The 17,648-nt window shown below is 30.6% G+C and overlaps 2 protein-coding genes across 3 annotated transcripts in view; one reads left to right on the top strand and one right to left on the bottom strand.

Moving 5' to 3' along the window:
* Window positions 1-10,117, top strand: part of LOC126777665 (uncharacterized) — a 39,955-nt gene extending 29,838 nt beyond the window's left edge. For both annotated transcript variants that reach the window (XM_050500787.1, XM_050500786.1), the window contains exons 2-5: window positions 2,333-2,440; window positions 4,219-4,290; window positions 7,917-8,079; window positions 8,296-10,117. In XM_050500787.1, coding sequence (XP_050356744.1) covers window positions 2,409-2,440; window positions 4,219-4,290; window positions 7,917-8,079; window positions 8,296-9,315 — 1,287 coding nt within the window. In that variant the 5' untranslated portion in view covers window positions 2,333-2,408 and the 3' untranslated portion in view covers window positions 9,316-10,117. The remainder of the gene's footprint in view (window positions 1-2,332; window positions 2,441-4,218; window positions 4,291-7,916; window positions 8,080-8,295) is intronic.
* Window positions 10,118-12,614: 2,497 nt separating this feature from the next.
* Window positions 12,615-17,648, bottom strand: part of LOC126777719 (uncharacterized) — a 198,032-nt gene continuing 192,998 nt past the window's right edge. Inside the window, exons 33-36 of the mRNA XM_050500872.1 lie at window positions 17,366-17,490; window positions 16,541-16,702; window positions 16,067-16,204; window positions 12,615-15,077 (exon numbers count right to left, since the gene is read on the bottom strand). Coding sequence (XP_050356829.1) covers window positions 14,904-15,077; window positions 16,067-16,204; window positions 16,541-16,702; window positions 17,366-17,490 — 599 coding nt within the window. The 3' untranslated portion in view covers window positions 12,615-14,903. The remainder of the gene's footprint in view (window positions 15,078-16,066; window positions 16,205-16,540; window positions 16,703-17,365; window positions 17,491-17,648) is intronic.

Raw genomic sequence — 17,648 nt, 5'->3', positions numbered from 1 at the left:
AGTAATCAACATAGTCGACAACAAGTAGTCGATTGTATAAAAGATACTAGATAGAATAATTTTATTTAGTACTTGTAACTAATTTTTTGTAAGGGGGGCTGTTGTCGGGGGGTTGTTAGGTAGGTAGGTGTATACAAAAATTCATTACGATTTAATAATTAAGACATGAAAGCGTAACAAATATGCAAACCTTTCGCATTTATAATATTAGTAAGAATTACACAAAAAATCGAATATCCTAAGAGAATCAACGTAAATCAATTCCAAGCGTTTTTATCTTTAGTCAAAACTTGTTTAGATATTTATCTACTAACACGATTTTGTATCGGTCGCTTTAAATAGAATTTCCATTCAATTACAAACAGACGATATTAAATTTTATTTATTTTCCTTTAAAAGTTGGTGATGTCTATAAAAAATCGTGTATAGATTTTAGTTGCTGTTTGTTACGAGTTCCATAATATTATTCATGCAGATAAGATTTAGGGACGATTCACGCCAAACGCACCGCATCGAAATTCACCTCAGTGAATTTTACATGTGGTAAAGGTAATTAATATAATAATAATAATAATAATGTCCTACAGACCGATTTCGGTCACGGCGGCCAATCTCAAGAGAGATTAGCCAACTGCGAAGGAGATATTATAGTGCACAAATGTGTGTGCAAATACGGGTGCAATCTCTATTCCCTAACTCTCATAATCCGATGGGACGGCAATCCGACACGACCGGAAAGAGTTCAGGCGCGGGACCAACGGCTTTACGTGCTTTCCGAGGCACGGGAGTGTACGCACTTCCAACTTCCAGACTCCGGGCTACTACTGAGAATTTTCTGACAGAAAAACCCAATAACTTTTTATTGGCCCAACCTGGGAATTGAACCCAGGACCTCCGGGTCTGCGGCCTTACATTTAGCCACTAGACCAACGAGGTAGTCAGGTAATTAATATAAAAAATCCATATTTGGATATAGAAACACTCGGCTACAATCGAATGCCGCCACAAGCGAGTGAACTGGAAGGTTAAATTACCGGAGGACGGTATCCATGAAACTTCTAGAATGTTTGTTTAACATAAATTAAGTCATACTTAATTCGTATTTCCGAATTATTATTTATTAAGAAATCGTCGAAATTAATTAAATTCTTCTTCGTTGAAACCTCATCGAGTCATCGACTGATCTGGTCGTGATCACCATAATTCAGTCCAAGCTGTAGTGTTCTCTACGCCTAGGCCGGCGAACATTCTGCAATTATTTTCGATCCCTAAAATTTGGCACACGTAACCTCTTCAATCGCGTCATATCAAAGGGTCTGCCTCCGCACTTATTTCTGTTGTATTTAGAGAAAAATTATACCATTATTATTATTAGCCATTACCATTATATAAACTATTTATACGGACGGACGGTAATATTCACATACATTACACTTTCCTTACATTTGACCAACGACATCAAATGTCAAAAATTGTCTGGTTTTTGACGAGCCGAGTAACCGAAGACACCGAGAATTCGTCTTAGGCAGATTAATTATATTTACTCGATAATTTATTAAAAATAATAAAACGTTTGCGTTAATATAAAATTGCGTTTATAGTAACATTCCATAGCTTTTGTTTCATATAAGGAAATACAAGACTAGAAATATTCATGAAATTACTTAATACTTTATGCTAGTAATTATTAATTCAAATATATATATTTGTTATTCATTAAATTTTTCATTTATATTAATATTATTTATTTATTTTAATAGTTAGTATTTTATTTTATATATTTTTATTAGTCTGATGTCTCTTAAGTCATTTACTTATACATTGGTAACAAAATATGGTTTACAAAAAGATAAAATTAAAGCATTATAATAAAATTATCATAATCTAAACTAAGGGGGCTCAAAGACAAACCAGAAGAGATTATAGGGCATCCGCATGCACAAACACGGATGCACTCTCAACTCTATAACTCTTACAAAGGTCGTTAATACAAGACATTTCAATTTCTACTACAAGATATGAAAATAAATTAAGTAACAAGTAATTAAGACAGGTTGTTTCAATTGATATTGAAACTCAAAGTTAGACCAACGAGTCAGTCAATGGAGGCAAGATAGTCTAATTGTTAGAACTCGTGAATCTTAACCGCAGATTATAAGTGCAAGCGTGGGCAAACCAATGCGTAATAAAATAGTAGTTGTTATTCATTGTTGTTAATCAAGTTTAAAAAAAAACATTCTGAGGAAACCAACACATGTCAAATGAAAGTCTAACACGTAATAATAAGGAATAGTATTGTTTGAAATCATTAATTAAATTTAATTGTTCACAGATTTCTTAATAATGCGGCGTCTTTTGAGGGAGATGTAAAATAAATCAGTCTGCAAGCGCTATGTGAAGCTATCATCATGCTGTTGAACATATGCAAATCATGCCAGTAGTAAGTAGCTAATATTTTTTACTGACACATAAATAATTCTATCCCTAAACATCAATACTTCCTAAAATGTTTTCCTGTTAAAAAAGGTTCAAGGAACATAAGAATGGAATTTTTGCTTTTTATTTCTTGCAATGTGTATTGGTCCACTTGCTCGTTAGCCTTCATATATGAGATTAATAAGGTTTTTTTTACAATTTAGAGGAATTTTATACCATTGTTCGCATGCACTTAAGTACGATTACTCAAGCGACTAGTTATCTCGAGATTTGCTGTAAATCTTCCTCGTCTGAACGGGGTTTCCGAGTTCAATCATGATAACATTCAAGCTGTCAAGATAAACTTGTTATATAAACGGAAAATTTGTCTTTTCAAAAATCTGTCGTGTTACGTGTTAATGAATAACAATATTTCTCAATTACTTCCTATGAAATGTTTCAAAGTGTTTTTTTCTTCAGTGAAGTTAATTTACTGAAGAAAAAATCATGTTTGTTTAGCATCAATATAATTTGGCATTTATATAAGTAGGTGGAATTAATAAAATCAATAATTATATATTATATATTGCTTGAGAACAACTATGCAAACAATTATGTACGCTAATCTACGAAATTATCTCAATATATATCAACCTAAGTTGAAAATTTTTGGCATGTGTGATCTAAATCTGAACACATGAAATTGTTTTTCGTCATCTGACGAAAAACTTGTGGTGGTAAGCCACTACCAGGGTAGGTACCACCCACTCATCACATTATTCTTTTGCCAAACAGCAGTATTTTTATGGTCCGGTTTGAAGGATGAGTGATCCAGTGTATCCAGGTGCATGAGACATAATATCTTAGTCCCCAAGATTGGGGACGCATTGGTGATGTGAGGATTCGTTGAATGAATGACTGAATGACAACTCTGTGTTAATAGCATAACGAAAGAGAAATGTTCAAAAGGCATACGAACGATCGCATTTCTAATATTAGCATGATTATGTGTTCAACATACACATTTTTTTTTTATATATAGAAAAGGAAGGCGGACGAGCATATGGGCCACCTGATGGTAAGTGGTCACCAACGCTCTTAGACATTGGCATTGTAAGAAATGTCAACCATCGCTTACATATCCAATGCGCCACCAACCTTGGGAACTAAGATTTTATGTCCCTTGTGCCTGTAATTACACTGGCTCACTCACCCTTCAAACCGGAACACAACAATATCAAGTATTGCTGTTTTGCGGTAGAATATCTGATGAGTGGGTGGTACCTACCCAGACCAGCTTGCACAAAGCCCTACCACCAGTAAACAACTTGCTAACAATCCAACATTGAATATATGTTGAATTGTTAACGCAATAAGATGGAGTGTTGTATGACTAAGAAATGAGTATATAAAAATAGTTTGTGTATTCCAAGATACTTATTTAGGTTGGGTGTAAGAAGTGTTTCCACTCACACATATGCTACATATAGAAATGTTACATTCGAATGATCTTGAGATTGTTATTTTATAACGCCCATAAAGCGTAACGTCTAAAACTTCATCGGAACTCTTCTAAAACATTTGATATATTTGTAAAGTAAAGCTTAGAAATAATTGATATTCAAATTTTTCCTAATTTATGCTATTTAGTTAATGAATTTGAGTCGTATATATTGTATGCAAATCTTAATCAGTACTTTTGCTATCAGGCTCACTGCCAGTAGGAATACAATCGTGATTGTGATTGACAGTGATATGGATTTTCTTGTCACATATATAATATAAGTGTGTTTCTATTTTCAGCTGCCTGGAAAGTATGTACTGGTCATGTTGTGAAGAGAGATTTTGCTTCGATAAGAAAATCGCTGCCTATAAGTAAGTATCGAACAAAGATCTATTTGCTATTTAGTACAGACTATATGATGATAAGCTAGGTTCACCCCAAGCACGGATATATAAGTCAACTTGCTTCAGACCAAAATTTATCAAAATCGGTTCAGTGGTTTAGCCTTGAAAGCGTAACAGACAGGCATAGTTACATTCGTATTTATAATATTATAGTATTCATCTCGTGCTTAGCTGTGAAGTTATACATCATAGCGAAACCTTCATATGCCAGTTGAAATATGTACCCAACATTCCCAATTTGAGCAGCGGTGGAATAAACTCCACCTTCTTGCAATATATATCTTTATTTATTTAACATCACTATTCACATAAAAGACATTCTATGTTGAAAACTCAATTAGTACTTACACAATAATTATTATCACAAAAGATAGCTTTGACATTTATTTTTAATCGGATTTAAAATAGTTCCTCCAAATTGCCACCCGACGCAGAGCTGCCCATAATGCAGGCCGCATTTCCACGCTGTGATATATTTTGAGAGAATAGTTTCGATTGATACAAAAGATAACCTCATACATCACAACTACCATTACCAATAGTATATATTTATATATAATATTTGATATTTACTCCACGATATGAACCTTATCACAAGTGGGAGATGTATTAGATTAAAGCTGTTATCGTTTATCATTGCTTATATCAGCTTTGATCGCGAAATACAAGGCCACCATTGTAGTTAAAATACCATACCATAAATATAAATAAGTAATTGCCTAATTGGTCTTCTATGGTACCTCACATTCTTAATATTAATATAAGTAATTAAATATAATTATAGTTAGTGACTGCAATAATATTTAATAGATGAGTATGTATATCAGGAAATTAATTCTGAGAGACGTTTTCACGAAGTCGTATCGTTAAATACCTAAGAGTTATCTGTTATAAATAATCATAGATATTACAAATAAAATCATTGTAATAATGCGTAATTGAATGAACAATGAACATTGCTTTCAGTGAATTATAATTGTTTGTTAATTATTTTTTTAAACAAGGCTTAATGAGCTATGTGAACACATTGATTTATATTTTCTTCAATTGAACATTAAATCTCATCAAATATCGTAAGATCCATTGAATACTAGATTGATTTAATACACAGGATAGTGCTTAGAACTTGTGAATCTTATACGAAAATTGCGGACTCAAATCCGGGCAAGCATCACTGAGTTTCTGTGTGCTTAATTTGTGTTTATAATTCCTATCGTGCTGGCCGGTCAAGAAAACCATTGTGAGGAAAACTGAATGTGTCGGATGATAATTAACAAAATGTTCATCAACCTTGTATTTAATTACAAATGTAATTTAACAGTCTGAAAAGAGTAACTACCGAGTTTCTTGGCGGTTCATTTCGTGAGAATTTACATCCCGAATCGGAATTGAATGAAAATTAAATGGCTCGTAAGTGTCTCATTGATTTGATTTTTTTAATTCTCACTGTGTCAATGTATCATTCATCATTAATATCAGTATCATGATATTCTGTTTTTTATTGTAACTTTACATAATGAAATGTATAAAATGATATTAAAACATAATTTCACAAACCAATCAACCAATCAGTAGCCAAAATATTATATTTGGCTGCTATTTTAATTCTTTTTTTAAATCTTTTGTATTCATTAAGATTTTAGTATCATAATATTATACTTATTTATCATATCTCTAAGTAAAGCAAGCAAGGTAAAACTATCTTTGACAATCGGCTTAACGTTTACATACAACGATTTATTCGCAACAGATAACAGAGCGGTAATTCCAATACAATTAAAACTTTATGATGCACAGATTATATCAAATATCATTTGCCTATATATCGTTATTGTTGTATTATCTGTGCAACTTTAAATATTTCAAAACAATAATTAATTAAAAATCTATTAAACATTTGTTACGTCTTGTCTTAAATTGTTTTTAAATTTAATTTACATAACAATAATATAATTTATCATGTCAATATTATAAAGAGAAAAGTATAATTTTTAATTTCGGAAATGTACACAAGATTTGCTTATCAGTTTAATGAAGAAATTTGATACTGTGATAATTTCTGTCTTGAAGATGAACACAGTCCTTATATACTGTTAAAGTTAATCTTTTCAAATTATGTTAGTTTCAAAAAATCATTGACAAAGGTTATATTTTGTCAAACAAGAAAATATTTGTATTTCTAAAATATAACAAAAATTTAAATCGATTTTTTTATGTGATTTTAATATACTACCTATGTATGTAACATAATTTTAAGGTTAAAATATAATTTAAAACATTAATACATAAAATACACATGAGAAATATGAATGAAACATCATTCGAAGATATAATATATATTCCCTATTATTTTTTATTACGAAAACTGAAATATTCTAAACATACATACGTCAATACAATAAAAACTAATTATTTATTGCCAGTGCCTGCAATACTCACATACATTACAGTACTTAATTATTTCTAGGTGATTTATCATTGTTGATACCCAATGATAACATATGTATATACTACATTATATACACACTATATTTTATACGGCCATGTATTTTGAAACCGATGAATGCAATTATATTAATGGATAAGAATTATACAACTGTAACGCCTTTGAAAATTGTTATATTATTTATTATAGATTTATTGATATATTCGCAGCAGGGTTTTTGATAGATGCTATTTATTTGTGTATTTATTTGGATACTTATAGAAGGTCTCGACCGAAATCGGCTAGGAGAACAAACTGGTAGTTTTTGTTTTACTATACGGTCTACATATATCGGCCGCTAGTAATACATACTATCTCGCCGGAAAGCCTAAAATTGACGAGAATATTTTTTTTTAATTATATGTCCATATATACACAAGATACAAGTCCGCAGATTGCTCTGTCTTACAGTTCGAATAGACTGTTTATTTGTAAGATAATTTACAATAAACATATTATAAATTTTTCTTTGTACATAATTTCAAGAAGTTGTTTTTCGTATTAAAGCTTGCTAAAAGGCAATTTACTTGATATTTTTGTATGATCATGAAAATGCTTTTTATATTATTTTAATTGCATATTAATAACCATCATAATTACAAGTGAAATTATCGCTAAATTACGTACGTATAATACGTAAATATCAAATTATTTATTAACTTTGGTATTTTATCGGTATCAAGGTAGATTCATTGGTTTGAATATTATTTAAATGTCCGAAACAAGCAAAGTAATTAACTATACAAAAGCCTTTCACCGTAATAAAAACTGAAGCTAATAAAAAGAAAATTACGTACGTATTTGCTGTGTAAAGTGAAGAAACGGTCTGTAAACACTGCTGGGCTAAGGTCTCTTCTTCTTTAGAAAAGAATGTTTAAGGCTTTTTTGTCACATGATTGTTAGATAAACATGTAACTTATATTCATCCGACACCATCCGGATCTCTTCAGTTACCGCCAAGCACGAGATAAATTTAAAAACACACAAAAAATCAGAGGCTGTCCGGATGTGGACTCGCAATTTTCAGAATTTTTGGTTACAACATACCTATTAGTACATCTTTTAATGTATTGGACATGTTGAAAATTAATTGATATCTTTTTTTCAGTTTGGAAGATGATAAGACTTACATGAACGGCTACTCGAATATGGGAGCCAGTTTCGACAGTGTGGTCACGCAACAGCCGATGAACAATAACCATCTGCCGCAGGGTGCGATCATTGGCAGAGAGATCAACGAACTACCACTACATGCCGATAAGCTTTATGAGGTGATTGTAAAAAAGATTATTATCTAACGAAAGAAAGATTATTATCTCACCATTAGAAATCCCATAGAATGATATTTATTATAAACACAAAACATATTTAAATACCAACTGCTGCACTTAAACTTTTAATTATAGTTATTAATGTTTTTATTTTGGATAATAAGTTTGTCGATTCATACTTAATTGTTTTTTTAATTAGAATATAAATGTTCACAGGTTTTCTCCAAATCCTTGATATTTAGAGATGAACATGAATTAAAAAAAGGCAGCGCGAACTCTTTAGACGATTTAGAAACGAAATCTGAACCGGATTACTTATCAGACAAACCAAACAGAACGAAAGTTTACTTCGAAGACGAAGTCGACTCCCCAGTAACAGATTTCGAAATAATGTTCAAAGATGAACTTCTTATGAATCACGATATGTTTAAAATAGAGGAAGAGGAAGAAGACAACAAATCTCAGGATACTGAAGAAGGATTAGTTATGAATGTAGCTGTTAAGAAGCAAGATGTAATTAAACCGAGCACAGTAACAATTAAAAACGAACATAAAATAACAACACAGCATCCTATATATGAGTATGATCCTATTTCCGCCGTACTTACGCCTTCTTCACTCACATTACCAAGAGTTGAAAGCGTGAAAGGAATTCTACGAACAAATAGTTCGAAAACGTTAGATAGAATGGATAGTGGAGGTAAACTAACAAGACCAATTCTTAACAGGGTCGAAAGTCTTAAAAATATAGATCCGATTAAAATTAACAAGGTCTTGGCAAGAGTACCACACCGGAGCGCATCGTTCTTGAATATACCAGCTCATTTAGTTCCTGATAAGCCTCCACTGACTAAAAGCAAATCAACTGTTGGAGTGCCATCCTTAGCAGATAGCGAACTTAAATTGAGTTCCCTACCAGACACGCCTATTATTAAAAGTAATAATTTACCAAGATTCTTTGCTGATAGTCCTTCTTTGACCGAATATAAAGGCGAAACAAGCTTGCAAAGTATCAAACAAAAGACGGCGTTAATGTTACAAATGAACGACTTCAGCATGCCCAGATATTATGGAACTGCAACGAAGCCTTCAGAACAATTACCAGTACATGAAAGCAAATCCATGCCCGATTTGAGAAATCCTACTTCAACGGGAAAAGTTAGTAAGCGCCTTGTTAAATTTAGGAGCAGATTAAAGCCGTTAGTTATAAGAAAAAGTTCAGAGGAAAGACTATAAAAGTTGGAATAATTAATTTATTTAGTTGATGGTAATATTGTTTCCTGGTATGGAAAAGGCGACCAATGATAGATTTTAAGATTATAGGTATGTGTATGGTACTTTCAAATACGACGTTTTTTTGATAATGACTTCTCATATGTTACGTAAATTATCTATGACATACTTAAAGAAACTTGACTTTTATGAACAATGCTTTAAGGGTCAAAATAGAATGACATTCGACTTGACATTATTGACGATTAAAATGTTTTTTGATAAAATGTTTCGTATTTAAAGTACAATATCTGTATATCATTTAAATGTGTATTTATTTAATTGTTTTTTGCAATATAAACTACGAAAATAATCCATTTTATTGTGTAAATGAAAAATCGTATAAAAATTCAGTATTCTTTTGCTCAAACGTTGTACCTAAATGTTGTGATTTTAATCAAATAAATGTACTTAATAATTGAACAATAATTTATCTCTAGTCACAAATTAATATTAATTTAAATATAAGGTGACTGTTTACTTTTAATAAATAAAAATTTACTTATAAATCATTAAAACTAGAGTTATTCTGTATTAAATCACTTCATTACTCATTCGTGAAATGTTGACAACTGACTTTTGGACTATTTCGATGCGTGTTTTGTTATTCTATATACTTTTTGACAATTCACGGCCCTTTTTTGCGGTGAGTTTCGTGTTTGTTCATAAAGAATATAGCGACTATTTCGGTTTAAGTATTTTTAATGTATTGTGATATAATAAATACATTGATCTGTTTGTTAATATACATACAAATAGGTGATTACGTTCTTATTATTATTATATGAATTTATTGATTAAATATCATGAAAATTATGTTTATTTTATTTAAACACGATGGTGGCTTTCCTTCGCTATTTTAGTTTTTTAGACATAATGCAGAAATCGCTTTTAGCGCATTTCTTAAATTCATAAATTTTAGTCATTTTTTTACAGAAATTCATCAATTTCTGTATACAAATGGCTTTATTATTATTAAATAGCACCAATCCAGTGCTGAGATTGTATAGTGGGTTCTGAGCGAGCAGGTATGATTTTTTATATCCTTATTTTTTTTATAATTTATCTCACGCAAGTTCTGCACCGTTTACTTAGGTGAAGAGGCGGCCTACAATATATAAATGTTATATTTAACAAACTGCATTTTTTATAAATAATTCTAACTAAAAAAAAAAAAACACTTAATCACAAACACACTGACGCTCGCTCAAATACAAACATAATGTATGAAAATGAATTTACCCATATTTTAAATTAAATTAATTTAAAATTGGAATGTCATTGTTGGGCGTTAATAACTGCAACACACACACACAATATGTGCTAATAATGTCCTCCAGATCGATTTCGGCCACGGCGGCCAATCTCAAGAGAGATTAGCCAACTGCGCAGGAGATATTATAGTGCACAAGTGTGTGCGCAAACACAGGTGCACTCTCTTTTTCACTCTCATAATCCGATGGGACGGCAATCCACCACGGTCGGAATGAGTTCAGGCGCAGGACCAACGGCTTTACGTCTTTTCCGAGGCACGGGAGTGTACACACTTCCAACTTCCAGACTCCAGGCTGTTACTAAGGATTTTCTGATAGAAAAACCCAATAACTTTTTATTTGCCCGACCTGGGAATTGAACCCAGGACCTCCGGGTCTGCGGCCTTATATCAAGCCACTGGACCAACGAGGCAGTTTAAATAATATAACTGAAAATAAATCAAAGTTATTTTAAACGTTTTCATTATGATTTTCATAAATTTCAGAAAAAGTGATATATTCTGTCTAACATTACTTATGAACACTTTGCTCTTTCAGTCATTATCTATTTCGCATTCGTAAGAAGAAGACAGCATTGTTTAACTAATCTAACGAAAACTAAACAACAAATTGTATTTTTGTTGAATGTGTACAGCGATAAAAACGATATTAATACAATTTAATTGTTAAAAATGTGTGTTATTTTGTTAAATATAATATTTAATTAAATCATTGATAACAAAGGTAATGAAAAAATATTACTAATATTATAAATGAAATTGAAATCAGTCTGTACACACTTCCAACTTCCGGGATGCTACTGAGAATTTTCTGACATAAAAACCCAATAACTTTTTACTGGCCCGACCTGGGAATTGAACCCAGGACCTCCGGGTCAGCGGCCCGGAGGCAATCAAAAATCAAGCTAGTAGACCAATGAGGAAGTCACATATACAAATATATACTAGTTAGTATCGATATAATTGTTTTAATATGTATTCCTAATTTAAGATAAAGAGAAATGAAGTAAATTGATTGATTTGAATAAAAGACGAATAAAAAAAGCGCACAATTTATTACAGATTGTCTAGTCCATACAACTTTTTTTTTTTAATATTTTTGGTATATAATTTTAATAACAGTATATTTGAAAACCAATTATAAACATTATAAGAAATATTGGTTTTAAATATAACGGAATTGTTAAAATTCTCTAAAAAATTGAAATGCTATCCAATACTACCTATTATCTATGTGTTCTTAATTACTTAAATATTTTATAAAATATTTTAGCATTTAATTAAATCTTATAATAGGATTGCAAGCGATTGGTAGCGCAACTTTTGCGACGTCACTTATGATTACAATGAACTGACTATAATTGGCGCTATTATGAATAAAGTACAATATTATTTATACACAGCAATAGTTGCGCAACTAACTGGTGTCATTATGCTAGCCTAATTTACATGGCAGCGGAAAAAATAAAGTAATTGATGACCTTTTATTATCATTAATTATATTAAAAGTTAAATTCGAGATAAAATACTATATTTCAAACGTTAAGATTATATTTGGAATTATATCATTGTTCATTGCCATTTATTGTTATCGCAAATGAAAAATACAATGACTACATTCTATTTTCAAAGGATTAATTTTTTTTATTACTTTTTACAGTTTTAAAACTTTTGTGCGTAAATCGTTGATAAGCCAATATTTTAAAAAGTTAATTATATATTTCATTTACGATATTTAAGTACATTCCTTTTTCTATTTGGCAAATCGAACTGATTTCGAAACACAATTGGAACAGATAAAAAAAATATCTGTTGACAGTTTTTCACAAAAAAAGTTACATAATATATGTTAATTATTCGCTATTTCAACTATATCGCCTTATAAATAGATGAGAAATGTTCTAATTTGACTACGAGTGAAGAAGGAAACGCTTTATACACTTTACAATATTTTAGAATAATGCTACGCAATTCATATTTTTATGCGAAATTTTATTCGCATAAAATTTTATTACATCTAACATTGAATATTTAAAGGTTTTACAGAATTAACTAAAATCTAAACCTGATAGATCAGGTGAAAATTGTAATGGAAGTTATATTGTTAGGACAAAACCTATATTATTACTGGTTTAAAGTAATATATACAAACATGATCAAGCACACTACAAGTTATTAATAAAAACCCGACTATTGACTGATAATCGCCATTTGAATATCTTGCAATATGGCTACCGAACGCCATCTTGTACTTGTTATGTCAAAAAGTTAATTTTAATAGATTTGTTTTGTAATTAAAACAGTACACGGTGTAATAAATTAAATGTCATATATATTTATTCTATATTACTAATTATTTATGTTGCTATTCAAAATCTATTAAAATTTCCTTTATACATAATAAAAGTTATGGTCGTAGACCGTAGTCGAGTAAAAATAACTTTAATTTAATAAAAAGGAATAAAATTTGCGATAAACGATTTACATGGGAATATGCAATAAATATTTTTTTCTAAGTTAATTCTAAATGATATTAGGCTATATTGTTTAAAGGCTAACTAGCTTTCTATTAAAGGGCACAGGATGAATTATTTTATAGATTAAACGACCAAATACTATTCAGATAAGGGCAGACTAGAGGAGTTTTAATAAATAAATTAACTAAATATAACTGGCAAGTTAAAAAGATTTTTAAATGTTGCTATTTTTTTTTATTTGTTAAATACTTAGTGATACGAAGGACTAAAAAGTAAGAGCCTAAAGTGATTACAAAAAAAAAAAAACTAAAATTATAATAAAATGTAAAATATTTAAATATTTTTTTTTTTATATATTTATTAATTATATAATTTTATTGTAAAACTTTAGATTTGAGATTAAAATATATTCGAGAATAATTTTGTTTTTTTTTTTTTTAATTTAATAATGTTTATTTAGAATATTATATCAAAAGCAGTTCTTATGGGGATTTGAAGAATCGTAAAATCGTGTAAATTATATTTATATTTTATAAATTAATATATAAACTTGCCAGCTACATATAAAAACATTTCTTAAATAATCATTGAAATAACCTTTACAATTACTAAAAATTAAGGGTCATATCGGCCTATTATTAAATTGTATAATCCGATAAACCAACAATACTGAGTCTCAATGATGTTATTACGTAAAAGCTTATACGAATAAATATGTCTAAAAACTAGTTTGGTACTTTATCTTGACTAATTTAAGACTAAAATTTTTATTTTTATTGAAAATCTTTAAACTACAATTATGAGTTTTGACTTTTGAAATATCATCGATAATAATGAAAATAGTTCGAAATTTAAAAAAATGTTTAATATTTTTTTTTTTTTTTGGATTTTCGTTAAAATGTTAATATAATAATGTTAGTTATCCAAATACCTTATTGTCTAGCCACTTCACGATCTAAAACATGCTTTGAAGTAAATAGGATATTATATGGAATGTAAATTTAAGATAGGGTATGATAAATACTAGATATATATCGATTTACGATCAATAACATACTAGACAAAGCGACATAATAGTCTTTAATATTTATATACTAATATGAAAGTATATATTATGGTATATAATGAAATTATATTGCGGTAAATCGGCACAATAAAAACGCACAAGAAACTTTTATGTCTCTTTGTCTGTCTGTGTCTGCCTATGTTTTTCGTATCGTCTAAACTATACTGAGTTAAATGTACAGCTTTTCAGTTACATTTCAAAGAATATTCTTCTATATTAACAAATAAAATGTCAACACAAGATCTGCCCATCTTAAATATCCATCCTTTATAATAAGTTATAAAAAAAAACACGTTTCACAACTTTCAATGTTTTTTTTTTAAATTAAGGAAGTTATTTGTTACATGCCCCAAAGATTTTGTCATAGAGCTATAGTTGATGTGACTTTTGGATTCATACATTATTAATCATGACTTCATTAATAGTGACCTTATTTTTATTATTAAGAATGATATTTGATAATAATCAAATCATAATTTCAAGAACTAATAACTTCGACAAATGTTTTCTGTAATGCAATCTTAAATCTGCAATTGAATTGTATTTCAAATTTGATATATCACGATAAAATAAAGACGATATTCGTGTGACTAAAAAAAAACAAACTAAAACCTCCTTAGAACTGATAGAAATTCCTTTATTACTATGACCCTATAACTATGAATGTAATAAGCCCTAACTTCCTTCAACGTAGTTAATGTCAGACCTATTTATTTCAAACGGCACCTTATCACAATTATCTAGGGACTACTTTGAATCGCTTAACTTTAAGTGTGATCTTGTTGCTACACAATTTTAACATGGTGGCTATGGCTATGGGATCAGCTGAGGATATATCTTTACCATCAACTGCTACTAAAAAGTCTCCTCTTTGCAGCTTGCCGTCCAGTTCAGCTGGAGAACCTGGGAGCTGGGTTAAAATACATTGCATTAGTATAGTTTTATAATTTATCTGTTCATTAGTCTAATTATTCGTTTACTAAAAATAGTAAAGCTTTAAATTTATAACATGCATGAAATAACTGAATTCTATAAAATTAGAATTAAGGCTTAATAAAAAGAGGACATACGATTTTATTCATAACGTGATCTAGGCGACGGACAAAATATTTCACATAAAAAAAGTAAAGTAAAATTTTGTAATCAATTATTTTATTTTATTGCTCTCATTTCATTTAATCTAATATCGTATGCTTAGGCTAGTTTGTATAAAGTTAAAAATCAAAATATATTTTCATTACAGACTATTACAAGCACCTTTAAGTACTTATTTTAGGATTGAATTGAATGTAAAGTTATTATAGTAGATTGGAACATATTATCTTCCACGAAGAATCGCCAAGAAATTTAGTTACAAAATTTAACTCTAATATAATTACGTAATCAATTATATATAACTACGCAGTTTGTATATCATATATGTAACTCCACACATTTTTATCACCGACTAGTAGACGTTTGACGTTACCGCTCCAATCTCGTCAATCGTAATTTTATATAGTTTATAAACGTTGTTCTGTCTAACGCATATATATTTTTCAAACCGAACAATCAAATAGTTTCTTCAGTTATATAGTCTTTTTTTATAGAATAGGAAGGCGGACGAGCATATGGGCCATCTGATGGTAAGTGGTCACCAATGCCCATAGACATTGGCATTGTAAGAAATGTTAACCATCACTTACATCACCAATGCGCTACCAACCTTGGGAACTAAGATGTTATGTCCCAATAACACTGACTCACTCACCCTTCAAACCGGAACACAACAATATCAAGTACTGTTGTTTTGCGGTAGAATATCTGATGAATGGGTGGTACCTACCCAGACGAGCTTGCCACCTTTATTACAATCCTTTATTGATTAATATGCCTAATTTATTGACTAATATGCCTTACCAATTCTCCTAAATAAACTCCACCACCCTCCAGCGGAGCCACGCAGTTCAGGCCAAACGCTCGACCAGATTTCTTCGTTAACTCCACCTCCACCTCTTCGTACTGCAACGGGTCGGGACGGTAAACTGTCATTTTCATCTGGAATATATTAGAAAATATCCGAATATATCAAAGGTATAGGAAATATAGTAAAAAAAGTAAAAGTCTGTGTATGTCCCACTGCTGGGATAATGTCTCCTCTCCTGTTGAGAAGGTTTGCAGCTCCAATACGGGTTGCTGGATTCACATTTGGCAGAATTTCAGTGAAATTAGATACATGCAGGTTACTCACGATGTTTTCTTTTACCACCGAGGACAAGATAAATTATAAACACAAAGTAAGCACACTCATACACACACAGACACGTATTGCTTTTCCAGTTTTTGTTTCTCACATGTTGACGTCATTATCGTTCTGGAATAAAGTTTCCTCACCTTAGGCATTCTTAGCTTGATCGACAAACAGACCCTCTCGTATGTCATATCTTTGTTTATCGTGATGCCGTTGCATTCTCTGATCTGATCGCCTACTTTTAATCTACCGTCCTTCGCTATCATGCCATTCTTGAATATTTCCAATATAACAGCTGCTGGACCCTGAAATAAATATAATATTGACCTTTCATAAAAAACGGAAGTATAATTCTTTGTTGCATATTTTTTTATTTGTAGTAAAAAGGCAGATGCACTCTGAGTCTGTTCATCATATTGATACTTTAAAATATTAACTCATTTTCATTTTGTCATCAATACTTTGCGAAACATAGAACTGAACTGTTAAATTGTATGTTTTTACATTTCGTTGGTTAAAAGGTTGGTTGAGGCTAGTTAAAAGGCCACAGAACCGATAAAAAATGTGTACACTTCCGTGCTGTGCACGTAAATCCGTTGGTCCTGTGTCTCATCTCTTTAAGGTCGTGTTAGATTGCCGTCCCGTCTATGAGAGTGAGAGAATAGAGAGAGAGACCTGTGTTTGCGTACACATTTGTGTAACGCTGTACTTTTTTTATTTAAAAAAATGTAGGCAGGCTGAAAATGCCACCTATTTGTAAGGCGTAACCACCAAAAATATTAACCATCAACTCAAAAAATTATATTGCCTTTATTTACATTGGCTGATTACCCGTAACACAGAAATTCTAAATTTTCTGTTTGGCGGTAGAATATATGATGCTGGTACTACTTCCCTAGAAGGACTAGCACAAACCCTTATCACCAAGTTTGTACTTCATCGTTAAGAGATAAGGTAATTGGACTTACATTAATAAAAGTATCACTTCCACCCAGTAATGCTATACCGAGGACATCGTTGTTGGTATTAATTTCTATTACTGTATCTTGATTAGGTTTTATTGGTGCTGTTGCTGGATCTGGTGGGGGTTCCGCTGTAAATGAAATGTAATTGTTATTTGTATTTTTAAATACAGTTGACCAAATCATTAGTAAATAACAATCTCCTGACTTCTTTTTTGCCCGGGAGAATGAGGGAAGATTTACTGGATGTTATTATATAATTATTTTATATATTACATAAATATTTGTA

This window comes from Nymphalis io, chromosome 23, assembly GCF_905147045.1.
Source record: "Nymphalis io chromosome 23, ilAglIoxx1.1, whole genome shotgun sequence".
Lineage (NCBI taxonomy): Eukaryota > Metazoa > Arthropoda > Insecta > Lepidoptera > Nymphalidae > Nymphalis > Nymphalis io.
The sequence above is the reverse complement of the archived record's forward strand: the minus strand, read 5'-3'. Positions and strand labels throughout refer to the sequence as shown.